Raw genomic sequence first — 18,695 nt, forward strand, 5'->3', positions numbered from 1 at the left:
TGTAATTAAGTATGATCAAACGAAAAATAACAAGGTGTATTTGTCAAAAACGAGATTAGTAATAGTAGGTAATAATAATATATTTTATTTTTAAATTACTGCAAAATTACCGCCTCTGAAAATGTACGTGGATACCTCTGACGGGCAATGTTGGCATTATTTAATTTCACAAAAACAGTTCGCGTTTACTGCCCTATCAAATCGAGTATCAAACAAATGTCATTTCCTTAGAGAGGGGCGTCCGTCAAGTTAGTTTTTCCTTTTGTGTAGAAATGATGGCCGAATCCGACGCAACAGTCGATGCAACGAGACGATTGAACGTCAAAAAGCAGACATTAGACGATGCGTACGCTGCGCCAGCCAATTTTCTGGAAATAGACGTGGTAAATCCACTGACAACTATGGGTGTCGCAAAGAAACGCTATACAGATTACGAAGTTCGAATGAGGGTAATACAATCTAATACTTGTCAAATTATGTTCTCTTAATTGGATTACTGTATATTAAATGCTATTTTTAAGTCAACTACTTGTAATTGTGGATAAATCCAAGGCCGCAACACTGTCATATACACCTACTCTTTTCAATTGCGATAATTATCGTGTTTCGTTATCACATATTCATTGATAGTCAAATCGTTTTCAATTTCAGACAAATCTCCCCGTATTCAAAGTCAAAGAATCCAGCGTACGCCGGCGGTATAGTGATTTCGAATGGTTACGAAATGAATTAGAACGTGACAGTAAAGTAAGTACTCACTCGCTAAATTAATTATTGAGATCTATTTTTTTTAAATACATGTAATTATGTGGATGAATGATTCCGATTATGGAACCGTTTAGCAATGTCATCTGTCAAACTTGTGTGTATGTAGTTAATCGCAAAACCATAGAAAATAAAAGAATACACCACACAATAAAAAATACATTATTGTTCCTAATTCAAAAACATTTTTTTTATTATCATTTATGACTCATAATAATGTGCTAATTCATTTCATTAGCAATAATATGTAGGTAAAGTTATATTTGCAGCAAAGTGTAATCATTAAACCTCCAATAACACAAATATGTATTCCTGATATTACACATTCATTTAAAATAGTTTGTGACTCAGAATAAAATATTTTTTTGTATAAGTAATGATATTAATAGGTATAGTATAATTTTATCCCTTTTTTATATCCTTGTGTGGCAATCTATGAAATATAGATCTAGTAATCAAGGCATGCTGTTGTATATTTTTGCAACCTAATTTCATAAACTAAATAGGAAGTACTTACCTAAGAAAAAAAATATTGCACATTTCTTTTACTTTTTTTGAAAGGCCAAAGGTAGGTAGATTACTCTACGCTAAGTTCATTTGTGTGGGTCACTGAGTTAATACTCTATGTAAAAAATACTGTTGTAGGGATTCTGATAAATATTTGCTTTGGCCTAATCAATAGTGTAAATTGCGAGGAATTTAGTACCGATTTAGAAACATTTTATTATACCTACTATTTACCAAGAATTTTAGCATTGTTTCTATCTACAAATTCTATGCAGGGAAATGTCTTATCTGATTTTATCATCTTTTGTTTGCTGTTTGAAATAAGCTGGGTTCTCAATATGCACTTAAAAGATCTTGGAGAAAAATGAATATATTATTATACTCTATAAAGTCTAAATTAACAGTGTAATGGTACCTAATATGTGTAGTTTCGATATTATACTACATTTCTATTCATATAGGAGTTATAAACAAATAGAGAAACTAGATTTATTAGACATTTTGAAATACTACTCCATAAATGGGTTCAAAAGAATGGCCATCATCTAATCATTGCTTCAAGTTTGTTTAGATGTCTATTTCTAAATTTGTGGGTTTGGAGCCTGCAGCTGGATTAAATTCACTTGTCTTTCTTTCAATGAGTATGCATTTGATTCTAAGCATGGTCACAATAGGTTGAGTGAATGGTTAACTACCCATCCTCGTAAAAGATGTTGATTACATTTTAAGGAAGGCGATTAGTCATCAGCCGTTCGGGTACATGCTAGAAATCTAAGCGCACATTGAAGAAACAACTTGTTAATTTGAGTCGCTGTCGTCAGATTGATGATTTTCATAAGAAATTCTGTAGATAGCTTTACAACGTTCAAGCTATATGCTGCATTTTATTATATAGTCAACTCTGTGAGTGGGGCATACTGAGTTTCAATCCTACAAACCATCATTGAACTATGATGAAGGCACCAACGGTTCTACAGTATTTAATATTATATTAATGCGAACGGGTTAATGTGGTAATTGAATTTTGTTTTCAGATCGTAGTTCCCCCCTTGCCCGGCAAAGCTTGGAAAAGACAAATGCCCTTCCGAGGCGACGACGGCATATTTGAAGAGGAGTTTATCGAAGATCGTAGAAAGGGTAGGATTGATTTGATGTATTCATTTATTAGCAGGTTTACGTTGACAACCCCAATTACTAGTACTTACTTCACCCGGTCATGCACCAACCTAGCAGTATAGGGAAGCATAAGGTCACGCCACGTCCTTCACGTCTTCACTCTCTTCCAACGCCATGTCAGCCCTCCAGCTCGTAGATTACTTTTGTACCATGACTCGCAGTCCATTTATACGCCAAACATCGGAGAATAAAATGTCATTGTATCTCACGCTCACGGTGGATAAAATTCTTGACGTTTATGTGTATTTGAATCCAGAGCACATGTATATTGATGATGAGTTGATGACTATAGCTAAACAGCTTGCGCAGACGCACACCCCCTTTCATCCACATGACTTAGTAATTAGTATGTCGTTGACCTCGGTCATGTCGAATTCTGTTATACACAATACAATAGTATATTCACAGTTTTGCAATGAATACCCCATCGGTCGGGGCATTACAAAAAACCTTTACAAGGACAAGTGCGAGAAATTGTTTTGAATGTATATATATTTATATTTTTTGTTGGAAAGGTAATATTATGTAGAAGACTATAAATAATAAAAGGTATTGTGCGGTATAAATGTTTTAAGTAATTAAACTCAACGAATCAAAAATAGGCCTTGCTTTGAAATATTGTCATGCATTGAAAGCTCTATTGGTGGTACTTTTGAAGGATAAGGGGTGATTTTTGATTGGTATGACAATGGACTGAGATGAATGAAAGTAATTAGGAAAAGTCTCCATCCGGTGACGGGTAATGTTTATTTGTTGGAATATTGCAAAGGAAATATATATCTGGTACAGTGGAATTTAATCCAATGTTTGCACACTGGGAAAGTGTATGTTTGTCCATTATTTCTATGAAAAATGTTGCGTGTGCTATGCACTAGCTTCAACTTCTAAACTAGCATGCTGAAATAAGCTTCTAGTAAACCAATCTATGGTCCATTACACAATTGTTGACACTTATGATGTTGAATAAATTTCCAGAAGACAGCCTGAATAAAAGAAGTGGAAAAAAACAATTACAAGACGGTTTAAATCATTGCGCATGCGGATTCATTCTCACTATTATCACCCATACCCATTAAAAACTACAAGCGTTTTATAAGAATTTTAGATTCACAACAGTCAAATCCATATTAAATGTACAGATAATGTGAAAATAAACCCTGAAACTCAAATTTGTTGTGAATGGACAGTATTGTAAATCTGTGTTTGACTTGTACCAGAACTGAAATGTTCACATTTTAATACAGATGTAGTCTATAACTGCCTGTGAAATGATAGTCCGTATCAATTATTGTACCATACTACATAGTCGGTGTAATATTCCGAACATCATTGCTTAGAATATTTAAATAAGCAATTTTAAAACGATGTATGTCACACAAAGATGGTGGTTATATACCAAATATAATTTTTAATGTGCCAACCTACAGAATAATACTATAATTTTTTATTTACTGAGTTATTTATTATACACAACATTTAAAAATGTTAGAATCCTATTATTGATAATACATGATTTTTAAAAACTTCAAAAACATAATTAAGTATTAGAAAAGATCCTTCAGAGATCAAACACACATCTTTCACTGTACAGGTGATTGGTCGTATCGACCGAGCTATCGGTACTAAAAGTTCATAAAATTATTCAGTTATAGGCCAAACTTTTCAGTAGACGCTGATTGTTTTGTCATTTTGCAGGACTGGAAGTGTTCATCAACAAAATAGCTGGCCACCCCCTGGCGCAGAACGAGCGATGCCTTCACATGTTTCTACAGGAGCCCACCATCGACAAAAACTATGTGCCCGGCAAGATCAGGAACACGTAATCTCTCTAGTTAAATATATCCTCTGAAGTGAATTGGGTCACCGCCGCGCTCCTGGAGTTTCCACAAGTGTATTTTTTATATCTACATACGATATATAGACTCTCACCCGACGTCTGGACAAAAGAAATGGCCTCAATTTTTGTACTGTTTCAAATTTAGCTTTACGCCTTCGTAACTGAATCGAAGGCGAAAACACTCTGAAAAAACGCCTGTGTAATATTATATTTTATTCTTAGTAACTCTCGTTCTAGTATTTTTCAAACATCAAAACATCAGTCATTTTATTGCAAATTAGAATTACTTATTATTAATTGAATTACGGCTACATCTTAAAAGTCAAACGAAACTTGCTCACTTTTGATTGTTTCGGCAGTTATATATTTTTCATATACCGACATTTAATGTTAATTTAAAAAAATAATTTGAACTCACGATTACATGTAAATATCGCGCGCATATGGTGTGTAATATCAAAAAATAATGAAGAATTAATATTTACAACACTTTTACGATGGCCGATAACCTTGTGTGCAATATTATGTAGCGACAAGTGTCAGCATGAAAAGACGCTCACCTTTGACGTGATAATAGATAATCTAATACACACTTGCAAGCTTTTCATATTATGTATGGCTCGAGGACAAACATTTTCGACGGTTACATCGCCAGCAGCGAACACATTACACAGTATCTATATGCTGACTATCCCCGTGTTACATTCTGCATAATCGTGTCTGATGAATCACGTCTTTAAAAATACTGGAACGAGGCCAATACATTATGTATATTAGATTTAGTTACATACTAATTTAGATCTTCTCTACAAAAAAAAAAAAAACTTCTCAAAGATCAAAATTTGATTTGATTGTTTCCAAAAATTCGCACTCTATGTCTATTTGCACTGTATTAGATTATTCTACTATAAACTAATTAATGACTAAGTTTGCCCAATTTCTTTTCATTATAATAATCGACGATTATTATTTCTTTATACTTTTAATGAATTCCTATTATCTTATTTGTACGCTATTTTTTATTTTATTTTTTATTTTATTTTTCCGCTTTAAAGTCTCATTTCGCCGTGTTAAAAATTGAAGCAATCATCAGCGATATGAAAAAGAATATTAATATAAATTATTTGTGATAGATGACGCACTCGACCGGGTGCTGTGAAAAAGAAAACCGCGGCATGCAGCAGCGGGTCGCCGTATTATCTTCGGTTTAAATAGACAAAGTTCTCTTTGGTTTATTTTTTGTTGTTTATGGTACTCTTTGTGTCTCGAGAAAGATGACATAAGGTTTTGTCATCATGAATAATGTAATATATTTCTCTGTATGTATAATATATACAAATATGACTGATAAAATTATAAAAAGTCCTTTTTTTTAATATGTCCATGTATTAATTATTAACCAGATATCTCTCCATAATATGAATTTTGGAAAATCTTCCCATCGCCCGCTACGGTTGTCTTGAACCTTTTTTTTTTTAACTTTGCGATCGTTCCTTACCCTGATTTTTTAATTGGCAAAAAGGAATTCGACATTCTATCAGTATCGTATACTTAATTATAACAGAAAAAAGTACATATTTAATTATTTTATTGATACTCTGAATATATGAAGGATTATTTTTAAGATAACAAAGTGATAAATCAAAATATATAAAAAAAAAACACATGCAGTTGAACCTCGATTATCCGAATTCAGCTATGACCCTTTCAGTTTCATATTAGCGATGAAAAAGGTAATAAGAAATTTTCAAAATGACATAAAAACGTTCATTCCGTAATAGCATTACCAAAGCAATTATTGAGTCCGGCGTCTCGCATGCTGTAAAAAGATACCGGCCTCAATTCTCTTAAATTATTTTACAATTCTCGGGTAGACCTAACTTGTTATGAATTTCTTTTATGTTTTGGATTGTCAGAACGGTCCGGACATTCGAGGTTCCACTGTATTAGCATAAATTTAAAAAATACCCTCGGGTGATTTTCTAAGGGATAATAATGTAGACACACTTTATGAGTTTCTTATATATGAATGAAATCGGTTTGTATTTATTTTAACGATAGAGTTACTATAAACAAATCGGCCCGGAGGCGAAGAGGGGTTAAGAATATTTAGATCAATATTAATTTAAAAGAAGAAGCGACGGAGCTATAAGAAAATCATTACGTACTTGTAAAATAAATATCTTTAACTTTATGTTATTAAATTTGTGGACTATAATACAAGTTATTTTTTTTATTTATTCCACGTTTTTGCAAAGACCATCGCCCTTCCTTTGAATCCTTCCAAGTCCTCCCAGGCAGTCTTCGCATCACTTGAAAGACGAAAAATAATTATTGACAATCGGTGACATTTCCGGAAGATATTATTTTGAAACGCCTCTGTTTGCTTGTTTGAGTTTTATTATTAATACTAGGAAATACCTATTATCAACATACATAAATTATTATGAAATTCAGAAGCAGATATTTTAAATAAACAAACTTTATCTCTAGTGTTATGTAGATTAGCAAGTTAAAAAAAAAAATACAAAAACATATTTTATCCTGGCATTCAACAATTATAGTGAAACGAGTATTGTAAAATTTATCTGGTGCGATCAAATTTGTAGCAAATATGACTGGCTTAAAACTCACGGATGGAATACAAATCAAAATAAATCTCCGGAAGTAAATATGTAATTCTATTTTTTAAATAAATTATCACTTATATGAGTTTACTTCATGTCAAAATGTCCTGGTGTGAATATGATGTAATCGCGGGGTTACTGCCAAACGTATCTCGAAATCGTGTTATGGAGTAATTGCTATTTCAAGTTTGACACGCCCTCTAAAATCAGGCATAATGTTAATTTCTTCATGCTTCATAAGAGTTTATATGCATGTTCTATATTATATATATCGGATGTCCTTGAATTTTTTTTCTAGCATACATATTTATATATTGACATAATCCGTTGTTTACTCTAAATACCTGAATTATCAACTTACCAACTTTTGGCAGCAACCCCGTGAATTATTAAGTTTCATTTTTCTACACTAGAAAAATGAGGCCCATATAATGATCTTATTAGGATCGGACATGGTAAAAAAAAATATCGATTTTGGCAATCTTTATTGAGGTCGAACAAAAAATGAATACTGTCAATGCTCTAACAGTGCTTCTCAACCCTTTTTAAGTCACGGCAAATTGTCAAATTATAAAATTTTTGAAGCACACTGAAGAAAACCATCCAGGATCCAACTCTGCCAAAAAGAATTCAAATTCCGAGGTTACTGCTTTTTTATAATGCATGAAATAATATGTTACAGCATACCAATTGGGAAGCTCGCCCTAAATTTTCACATTTTAGAGCCTTTGCACCCTGATCAAAATATTGACAAACATTTTGCTTTGATAAAGGCCTCTCCATAGCTTCTTTAAGGGTTTTGCCTTATAGATTGTACATGCATGTAAATTTGTCAGATGTGGGATTTGAACATGCAATCCGAGGCTTCGGTAACAGACATTCTGCCAATAGTCCACTGGGAGCTCGTTGGATGAGTGGCAGAATGAATAATGGGCAAGTAAATTTGGGAAAATATGCTACTGACATGCAGAGTTCCTCCATTCTATTGACTCCGTTGAGAACAGTCCCGATGAGCCTCATGCAGGGGATCACGATGCCTTGGAAAAACTGCACCTGGTCGGCGGGCTGGCTGGAGCTCTTGGACTTGTCCATCATGTTTATCGGAGTGTGGCCCAGCTCTAGCTCCAAGTCACCCTGGCGAAGAAGGATTCGTTAGACATCTTGTCTTCTATAAAGGCCGAGGTGAACTTTGAATCGAACAAATGTCTATAGTAACATTACAAGACGTTGACCTGGTCTCATATGTTTGTTCAGTTAAAGTTATAGTTCGGATCTAATTTCAGTCTAAAGCTAGGCTAGGTCGAAAGTAATTATGAACTTTTACGAATGTTTATTTAAGTTAATTTAACTATTTAAGAATGTAACATTAATTTTATTGAAAATAGGTAGGTACATTATTTTGAAAAAATTTAAAACACCTATTTTTTAATAATATATAGAATCAGTGGCGTGCGGTCCGCAGATGCTGTGGATCGGAGCACCCTCAGAAATAATTGATTATAATAATATTATATATTTATTGCCCAATTGTATAGCATTTTATAATTTGATTAATATTACATAAATGTTTTCAGAATATCACAGTGCTACCATTGTGCAACACCACATTACTGTGTCAATTACTTACGGAGCCCTATATATTTTTTTAACAGAATCCCTACACGCCATTGCATTGAATATATGAAAACGTACCTAAAATTCAGATTACCCTGACAACAGCTATAAATCACGTTAATAATATCATTACAAAGTTGGTAACCATTTGATGGAATTTCACCTCCAACAGCATAGTTATTAGGAATTATTCGTCGGATAAACAGTTTGATCGGTAGCCCGGAAAGTGATAAAACTGATTTGAACATGCAAATCATATTTGGGCCAAAAAATTGTTTTCTAGGATTTTTCTAATAGTATTTCAAAATTGTATACTTACAAAATCATCAACAAGCAAAGGTGTTTAGAAAATGTCATTTTAGAGAGATGAAGCCTAAACTTATTATAAAAATGACCCATGGTCTACCATTTTTCAAAAGGTGAAGAGTTTGAAGGGATCCTGATTAATGTTTTGCATGAAAAATGGCACTCAAGACAAACTGAAGCTTACGAAAAGGGCTTTCTTCAATAACTTTGGTATTGTGGAATAAATAAGTTTGTTTCTCATAATGGCATTGAGATAGGTTGTTTATGAAAATGTCTCACTTGGATGTAAAACTCGCGGTACAAGGCGGAGGTGATTCTTCTGACGATGGGAAAGGGCTTAGCCATGCCGGAGAAGTCGCTGCCCGTCATCATCATGCCCATAATGAGCCCCTTGTGGTGAGCGTTCTCCCAGCTCCACAAGTCTTTGGCGAGGATCTCCGTCAACTCCGCCCTCACCCGGAAGTGGACAGCCAAATCCGTGCATAAGATGTTGTGCTTGATGTGGTCCATGATCTCTGCCTGATCTTTTTCGGATAGGTGACGGAATAGACCTTTGGACTTTAAAAGCGAGTCATATTTATTATGAAAAATGATTGAGTTTTGAAAAGCACCGTAATGATGTCCGAATTTTAGATCATCACTCGTTCATTTGGAACACGCGCATTAAATTTAAATATGTATAAACCTGAATAAGGTTAAAAGAGGTAAATCAACGTTTCCGCTCCGATTATATATCCATACAATATTCTTTAACCCTTCAAGCATTTTGTAAAATCTAGGATTTCCTACTTGACTAAAACATGATGAAAATGGGTAAACCTCAAAAAAGCAGTAATCAGTGACAAACCCAAAACTGTGCATTTAAACAGAATTGTCATCCTTACAATCTTTAGTCTAAAATGTTGTGAAAATTCATTACCATGACAAATTTATTATTTTTGCATGGCTATCTATCTTCAATGGAAACGAGCAAAAAAAATATTTATTATTCTGATAAAGTCAATAACTACATACAGTTGGCACTACAGGCAACAATTGTATGTCTATGGAACCCGCTCCCATGATTTGATATTATTCGCATTATTTCCTTAATTCACCATCCCCTTAGAATGTGGTACCTCTAAGCAAGGTATGATCTGCCTACCTGCACGGCACATCACCGTCAGTATTCATATTAGACAATAATTAACTACCTAATACTTTTGAACATGACCCTTGCTCAGCCTTTTTAAACTCTAAACTGGTCTCAAGTCGACTTTTACACAAACTGCTGCATATTCTCGCGGAACCCGCCCAGTTGGAAATCTCCGTATTAGAGACATTTAGCTACTACGAACCATACAATTTTACTGATGAATATTGAAATTTACATTTTAATAATTGTCAGTTTTAATGTATTTTTTATTTAATTTATTGATATTGATGGAAAATAAAAATGTTTATAACATGAAATCATTGTTATTCATATCTAATCGACCTTGTGGTAAAAAAAGGGAGTATTCAAGAATCGAGACTCACTAGAATCAACTGACGTGTCAAGTAGAAGTGGTGATACTCTATAACGGAATGAGTATACATGACGGCCAGCGGATGCTTACTCATCACGAGGTAGCTGTTGTTCAGTCCCGGGTGGTCGATATCGTGGCACAGACCACTGATCATCAGAGAAATTATCTGCAAACGTAAATAAAATTTTCATACACATCGTTGCAGTCAACGATAATTATTGGCAATACAAAAACTATAGCCAATATTTGGAAGAGCAAAAATATTCTAACTAAAATGCATCCGGTCAAAATTAAACAGATAGACAAAGACTGGACGCATTTAAAATGCTTTGCTGGGTGTCATAACTCCTGTATGGCTACACGGACAAACGAATCAGCGAATTTGACATCGAGAAAGACTCGTTTGTTTGCCTGCGTTGCAACGTAGAAATGGTCCTAGCACTTGGGTTTGTGTGGCCGATTGCCGAGTGAGATGGAGCCGAGCCGCAGAAAAGGTTGACCGATGGCCAAATCATCCAGGTCACAATACCCAGTTGCCGGATTCCAACAAAGAACAAGATGCTACCAGTACAATCAATATACTATGTAATATATTTAAACAACTAACTTTCCAACAGTAATATAATTTAATTATTTTTTTTAAATTATCAATATCCATCTATTATCAAAATCTTAAAAATATTACGTGGCATACGAAAATGCAGACTATGCTGCATCATCAGGATGGAGAAACTTTGTGGAGGAGGCCAAGAGAGATAAGGGTTGTAACACCAGAAATGATGATGATCAACACTTCTTTCAGTATATAATTATTTAACTATTCTGAATGATAACTTATATGATAAGGTGGTTTCGTCTTTGATAATAATCAACATTATCATTAGGAACCTGTGTAACTTGTAACGATGTGCTTTTAAACGATCAGTTTTGGTATCCAATCAGTCTCCATTTCCGTCGAGCTGTCAGTTCAACTGACGAGTGAATGCAAAACTGAAGCGGCCGATTGAAACCAAAACGGAGACGAGATAGGATGGATTTTCTATCAGTTATCGTATCTGTTTTTAGAGTTGTTATATTTTTAATACTACTTTTCTAATTTGGATTGAAATATTATAATTTCTTTAAATATAGGTACTTCATTACACCAACCAATATGTTTAAAAAGTAATTATAAAAATAATATTTATTATTTATAAATATACACCGCAGATTCCGAACTGACCTGGCAACTGAAAGCTCAACTGAACGGACAACTGATTGTCTAAATACACCGCTGTTTCAAAACTGAACGGACCATAACGGAAACGTCAACTGAACAGACAACAGAACTGACATTTAAAAGGAGCTTTATAAATGTATCAACTGGGTACCTCGTTTTTATTGAAAAGTTGCGTGTTCCTCTGAATTATATTATACATGCAGTGGGTAAACGTAAAAGCGTGCTCCACGTTATGATAAGGATTTTCTCTGTAGGCTTGCAGTACGGAGAGAATAAAATCGGAGAGACACGCGCGGTCGTACTGCACATTGCCCGCCGTATTGTTGATCATGTAGAACAGCAAGTTAGGAGCAATGCTTTTGTAATTCGGTGTGAGATACCATTCAAATCTGAAACGATCGTAGAAAATATAATACAATCAATCATATTGCCATTCTCGTTTCAATATTTCACTCAGGGCGGTTGCGGAATTAGCCAGCCGGCTGACGATTTTGGCCTTACATTGAAAACATTTATTTTATCACGGGCCAATTTGTCAATACCGTGTACGAGGGATAAGCCTAAAAAATAACAAAACAGATTTCAATTGAAAAAAAACAAGCCATAAGATAAAATTTTGTCACAATTAACCGATAATTGCCGAAAGCGAACTTACTCGCCGTAATTACACCAATTCTTACATTAATTACTACCAATTAACTAATTGTGGCATATAAGAGGTTTGAGTTGCGCACGCCACCACCGAACGCTATCCACTCAGGCTGTACACTTAGAGCCGAGCCACAACGGGCGATTCTGGTCTCGAGACCAGTCGCCGAGACCAGACCGATGTATGCAGTTATATGGACCATGCCACACCTGATCGCCCAGTAGTTACGCAAGCAAGCATACATCGGTCTGGTCTCGGCGACTGGTCTCGAGACCAGAGTCGCCCGGTGTGGCTCGGCTCTTAGTGTGGCGTTCGTATTCATACACCTACAACTCTTTTTACTCTTCATTTGTTTGTGTTTTTATATAACGGACTATCGGCTTTAACAGACACCAAATTACCCACATTAGTCCATTATATGAAGGTTCTACTGTACTTGTTTTATAATATTTAATTGAACCCTCCCAACCAAATCCGCCCCGCACCACACTCGGTCTTAATCGAGCGTATCACGAGCCACTATGTTTGATATGAAGCATCTGTACAGTTGTTTACACCTGGTAATGTCCCAGGAGCAGTTATCCGAGACTGTGGTCGCCGCGCTCTCAATTGAGCTTTGATTGAGTTTCCTGATTTTACTCTAATGCAAAGTGCCGGGGCGAGAAAAGGCACAAGGAAATTAACAAAAAAGAAAGGAATTTAATAAAATTGAACAGTTAAATTTTTAATTTGCGTAAAACTAAATATTACACTAACTCAGTGAATCCGGAAGGCAATACAGAAACATGAGATTCTGCTAGCGCCGAGAAGTCGTGTTGACAAGGCTTCAGGTGTCTCGCCAGTAATGTGCTTTGTACAGAATTCAGTGATTTCTGGAATAATCAATATTATTTATTTACCTTACCTCTTCTCAGAGTATGTTTTTATTCTAATTGATTTAAGTTTTATTTGAATCGTTTTTAGCGATCCGTGTTTTGCCTTTCTGCACTTACAGATACTGTTTAATACTACTTTATTTAGTAGGTAGTAAGTCAGTGTTGACAATTGTACTATAATTACAGCACAAAATAATAAATTAATTTTTACTATAATTTTATTATTCTTCTCCAATTATGTATGTCAAAAATGCTATAATTTGTTTGAAATTCAAATTAGATTTTTTTTTTTTTTTACATATAGTGAACATTACAAATTATTGATTTAAGACGTTCACAACATGACATTTAGAAGAAAAGAAATATTAATAAAACAGTATTATAAAAAAAAAAGAAATAGATCAGCATTAAACAGTAGAAAAGTGTAAATATAAATTAGATACAAGGAAGTCCTCCGAATGAGCTAAGCAGACCCTATTTCAAGAATTTATAAAACAATGCCCACCTATACTCATCCTCACGCAGGTGGAATATGTCAATATCCCAAGTGAATTGGTTGAACAGAGTTATTGCCCACCCAATTGGCATTACCAATGGCAAGTTAGTTCTGCACCTTGGGAGAATAAACAACGGATGCCCTCGATTCCTAAGATAATTATCAGAGAAACACAAGCCAATACCACCAAGAATGGTAGAGTTTTGATACACCCCTGTTACAGGCGGGCTTCTCCCGGTGTAAAATAATCATTTAGTAGCTTAAGTCGAAACGTAACCCTGACCTCTAGAAACGGCTTCATAAAACACCTAATCTGATTCCTTGCTCAACCACGTAAGTATTTCTTTTTAATTTAAAAAGTAAAAATGATGATGGATGAAAGAGATAATTTTAAGACTAAATATAAGGATTTAAATATAATAAATTTTGCCGCGCATTGTGCATGAAATCCTCGCGCGCCGGCGCCAGGGTCAGGCTCGTGATTCGCCGAATCAAAGATCACGCGATAAAATTTGGCCAATCACGAGAGTCCTTTTTTTGCTGGATGGCGTCGGTACGAGGAATTTAAAAAGAAAGAAAAAAAAGGATGTTAGTAAGCGTCCCCTTTCCGATAGGTACGGACCTGACGACTACAACTGTAAAAATCCCAAATATAATTTGTAAAACTAAAAATTAAGAAAATATAAGAAGACCACGTTACGAGCACGAAAGACCGAGTTTTATTTATACTCCAACCGTTTGAAATAATTTTTTTTTGTGAATCCGGGGTTCGATGGACGCCTGAGCTAGCCGCTGGAACCCCGGGGATCTCAGTTTCCATTTACGCTGCATATAAGTCAGAAAAAATATGTAGCTAAATAAAGATCCCTTCTAAACTTCAAGCTACAGTATGTAAGCATAACTGAGAGAAAGTCAGTCGGATAGAGCCATGGATAATATCCAAACAGCCGAAAGTAAAGGAGTCTCAAAATTTCTTCTGGCCCCTTACCACTTTAAGGCTGTACATCAACTAATGCGGAGCCCAAACAATAGACCCTCATGTAGGTACTTATTATAGTTTTTCAGAAATACTATATTTTATTATTATGCCTTATTATAATTTTGTCACATAAAAAACACGTCTAGTAATAAGTATAAGAGTCTGAACTCGAAAGAGTTGATTTTAAATAAATGATTTCTGTATAATTAATGCGTCAATGTCATAGATGAGGATTGTTTGCATTTGAGCAGATATGCAATTATAGGTATACTTAATTTAAATATTTTGTCTATTACATACGTGGTATCCAAGTTTCTTCTGTAGTTTATAGTACTGTAAGAGCTGGACACAAGAATCCACAAAGACCCTGAACAATTCTTCATCACCCTCGGTGAAGGCCTCTTCATCCAATTTGTTCATTACTGACAGCACGCCTGTCAATTTATAATTAATTATAAGATTATGTATTAGTAGAAAATATCGTATCAGTCTCATACGACATTTTCTACTAATAGCACCTGTCCTGATCCAGATTTCCCTATGATTAGCGACGGACAAAACATCGAGAGCGTCGACAGCTTCAAGTACCTGCAGCCCTATGTTGTAACCTGTGACATGAAGTCACCCGACGACATGACGTAATTGTGACGTATGCTCAATACACGCATCGAGGCGAGCAACCCAATGCACACGGCTCACCATAGATATTATTATGCTGAAACACCTATTTGTGTATGGGGACAATGAATAGCGCCAGTATTAGAGTAGCGTTAATTTCTTGAAGACTATTGACTCATTCCAGTAGTACGTCACAATGATGTCATATGACGTCATGTTGCCGGGCGACTTCAACTCACAAGTTACAACATAAGGCCCCTGGGGGTGTACATCACGGGAGATGACATTTTGCAGAAAGAGCTCGTTATCCGAATGGGAATGGCTGGACCAACATTCTTCTTGATTCAGAATGTTTGGGACTCACGATTGTACTCGGTCAAAACCAAATGCCGCCTATTCGACGCTTGCATTCTAAGGGTGCTGCTTTACGGTAGCGAATCATGGCACCTTACGAAGGCTCAGAGCAACCGCATACTGAGCTTTGAAAACTGATGTTTGCAACGGATACTGGGTGTACGGTGGTATGACTTTAGGAGCAACGAGGAGATAAGAGAACGCACCAAGCAGCCTCTCATCACGCTGAGAGTGAAGAGGCGACGTTGGACCTGGCTCGGCCATATGCTGCGGATGCCAGAAGAGAACCTCAACCTGGCTTGCCAGTTCTTCAAGCCGACCGGATTCTGGCGTCCTGGAAGGCCGCTAAATACTATCTATAGAGTGTATATGGCGGGGCTATGGGATGCTGGTTTGACCTGGAACAAAGCAAGAAGACTGGCGAACGACCGGGATTCTTGGAGGCGCCGCGTGGTGTCCATATGCTCCAATTAAGGGGCGGATATGGCCAAAGAAGAAGAAAATGTCCGCAAGATACACCTAGAGGCCATTGAATCGACAAAATAGTTTTTGTTAAGTTCGTTAAGTTCTTCAACACAAAGGGCAGAGAGAAATGGAATCAGTTTGGAATGGCCTTCATCCGGCAGTGGATTGATTGAGGCCGACGGTGATAATGATGCATTACTTAAACTTACACCAAAGACATCTTCAACCTGTGAGGCTCCACACTTTTGGATGTGGAGATCAATACCTAAAAATGCCGCAGAAAATTTGCCAACAATTATTAATATTATTATAATTCCGATCTATAATTCGATGCGCCGATGTCAGATATAACTTCACCTCTCACTTTCTGTTTGTGAAATGGCCAATCACGGATCGACACCTTTTAGGATGTAAACCCTTATTAGGGTGAGGTAAAAAATTTTTACACTAAAGGTGCTGTGATGCAAATAAGTTTGAAAACATTTCTTTTGTTATTATAATTATCACAACTAGCTCAAAGCAAATCCTAGCATTCAACCCAAAGGATGCCTCCGGTATAAGTCGGTAATAGGGACGCCAGGCGGGAACCGTGCTGATTGTCATAGCCAATTTTGGCAAAATTCATGAATTCAAGAATGAAAACCTAACCTAACTTAACTTAATCTAACCTAAACTAACCCAACCTAACAAATAATCCAGTATATCGGCTATATTCAAAATGTGTTTGCCGCTGGCTTCCCCATAACCGACTTGTACCAAACCTACTTTTTTAAAGATGAAGCCCAAATGTATGAAATTGAAGCAAAATAAAAGGACCTCTGGTCCAGATATGAGATTATCTGCGTGACTTTGTATAGCAGGTTCATTTGCAGAGAATGTTACATTAGGTACTGCTAAGACAATTTATTAGCCAATTTGCAGGGCATATAAATAAGACAATCCGACATGATGAGTAGAGTTATTTAGTTGAAAAATTGTATAAAATTTGTGGAAAACTGTTTATAACTGCACTTGAGTAAGTAATCAAAATGAACATAAATAATTACAAGATAAAAAGAACTTTTTATATACCACGTTTTTAAATTTTGCTGTTGAATCATATAAACTTGACAATTCTATGTATTAATAAAAACTTTTTATTGTACTTGATAGAAATACTGAATAAATATTATAGAATATTGAAATGTCATTTTGACATTTCATATTGATTTCCATAGTATCGCACGTAGGTGCTTTATTAATAATTTAGTTGCTAGGACCCCCTTAGCAACCGACAATAATAACTTTCCATACAAAACAGAATTAACTGACAATGAATTCAATTCTGCTTAAAAATGGCTAAAAGTAAAAGACGGTGTTCTGATAAATTCTAAAAGTTTCAAAATATCTAGCTAGTCGGGAAGTTAGTTAAAAATCTTCAATCGTCCAATACAAATCATGGACAAACAAGAAAAAAAATGTACTGGACACATAAGAAAAAATCTGTACCGGACAAACAAGAATACGAGCTAATAAAAACGTAGTAAAATGGCCGCCTTATTGCGTGAATAAGAAAATCGGAAGGGCAATTGACCAATGTTCATATTAGTGGGGTTCACCAACTTAACCGTACTTCACCCGCTTGCTAAATAATTTCAAATGTGATATATATGATAAAAACGTTCAATACGTCATGCAGGTGCAGATGCAGTGAAGTGCGCTCATTCTTGTTTTAATGATTACGGCAGATTTGCCAACTGACAATGTTCGTTTAAAGGTTCAAAATGTGCTACGGGATGGGAGCATCAGTCTGATAAGATTTTAAGCACCAAGAACAATGACATTACACACTTTTTTTCCCATAGTGGCAGCCTGTGACAGCAGGCGACAAGCACCGTGACATGCACCTCAATGTGGGTGGGCTTTAGGTAGTTCTTGGATTAGATAGCAGCAAGCGTATTGGTCGTCGACTGAATTCAAAGTATGCCGCTAAAAATGGGACCAAAGTTTATTAAAGTCTCCCGATTTAGGCAGTGCAAACAGTAAAGTGATAATATGAGACTGTCACACCATGGCTGGTGTGGCGTTGTGTGACATAGTGTTTCTGTTTCTCACGCCGCTGACAAACGTTGAATATAATATTATATCAATGATTTGTATAAACATGAATGGAAATCCCTCGAAATCATCACATTACCCAAGACTTCTTCTTTGTTGAGAAGAGGCCAGCAAAGAGTTTCACGTACAAGCTCTCCTGAGCCATCGTCCACTTCGTGGAGGAAGCGAGGATCCGTGTGCACATCTTTTATGTTGGTTACTTTGCGAGTCTGTGCCGCGAAACCCGCAGGATTGTTGATATTCTCTAGACTGAAAACCGTAACAAGGTTATTGATTGTTATTGGCTTTTATTTTCTACCATTTACGTATAGTAATGCCAGAAAGTCCGACCCAACTAAATATAAGATGTAAAATATTAAGGTTTACCTAACGGAAAGTGTTTTTGTAGAAGCAACCTTTTCTGATCCATCATTAAACATATCAGACTTCAACGTGGGCGGTTCAATCGGATCATGCTTGATTATATGAAGACTGCTACGGTTGGCTACCATGAACACTTTCACTAATTTCTGAAAGATTCATCAGTTGTTCTATGATTTGCAAAAATACATCATAATATTACTGCACTTGTTCTAATTGATTTTGGCAACAGAGGCTAGGAGG

General features: G+C 35.7%; 2 protein-coding genes across 2 annotated transcripts; one reads left to right on the forward strand and one right to left on the reverse strand.

Moving 5' to 3' along the window:
- Positions 1–192: 192 nt before the first annotated feature.
- On the forward strand, positions 193–6,508 carry Snx3 (sorting nexin 3). Its single transcript, XM_085942296.1, has 4 exons — positions 193–449; positions 652–747; positions 2,307–2,409; positions 4,144–6,508. Exons 1-4 carry the CDS (start codon positions 273–275, stop codon positions 4,269–4,271), a joined length of 504 nt encoding a protein of 167 aa, XP_085798422.1. The 5' UTR covers positions 193–272; the 3' UTR covers positions 4,272–6,508.
- LOC147075965 (cAMP and cAMP-inhibited cGMP 3',5'-cyclic phosphodiesterase 10A-like) lies at positions 6,298–18,501 on the reverse strand. Its single transcript, XM_085941819.1, has 9 exons — positions 18,488–18,501; positions 18,172–18,341; positions 14,859–14,992; positions 12,965–13,080; positions 11,711–11,948; positions 10,351–10,506; positions 9,112–9,390; positions 7,877–8,046; positions 6,298–6,597 (listed from the first exon to the last, which is right to left on the reverse strand). Exons 1-9 carry the CDS (start codon positions 18,499–18,501, stop codon positions 6,519–6,521), a joined length of 1,356 nt encoding a protein of 451 aa, XP_085797945.1. The 3' UTR covers positions 6,298–6,518.
- Between the last annotated feature and the right edge of the window lie 194 nt (positions 18,502–18,695).

This window comes from Rhyacophila brunnea, unplaced genomic scaffold (assembly GCF_057557595.1).
Source record: "Rhyacophila brunnea isolate RB1 unplaced genomic scaffold, BYU_Rbru_1.0 scaffold_14, whole genome shotgun sequence".
Lineage (NCBI taxonomy): Eukaryota > Metazoa > Arthropoda > Insecta > Trichoptera > Rhyacophilidae > Rhyacophila > Rhyacophila brunnea.

What these genes read in the sequence shown, in the direction of transcription:
- Snx3 (XM_085942296.1), top strand. Translation starts at nt 273, where the DNA reads ATGATGGCCGAATCCGACGCAACAGTCGATGCAACGAGACGATTGAAC. An exon ending in ATTACGAAGTTCGAATGAGG is followed by an intron (nt 450 to 651) that starts GTAATACAATCT and finishes TTTCAATTTCAG; the next exon opens with ACAAATCTCCCCGTATTCAA. An exon ending in TATCGAAGATCGTAGAAAGG is followed by an intron (nt 2,410 to 4,143) that starts GTAGGATTGATT and finishes GTCATTTTGCAG; the next exon opens with GACTGGAAGTGTTCATCAAC.
- LOC147075965 (XM_085941819.1), bottom strand. An exon ending in AGAAGAAACTTGGATACCAC is followed by an intron (nt 13,081 to 14,858) that starts GTATGTAATAGA and finishes TGATTATTCCAG; the next exon opens with AAATCACTGAATTCTGTACA. An exon ending in TTGCCTTCCGGATTCACTGA is followed by an intron (nt 11,949 to 12,964) that starts GTTAGTGTAATA and finishes CGATCGTTTCAG; the next exon opens with ATTTGAATGGTATCTCACAC.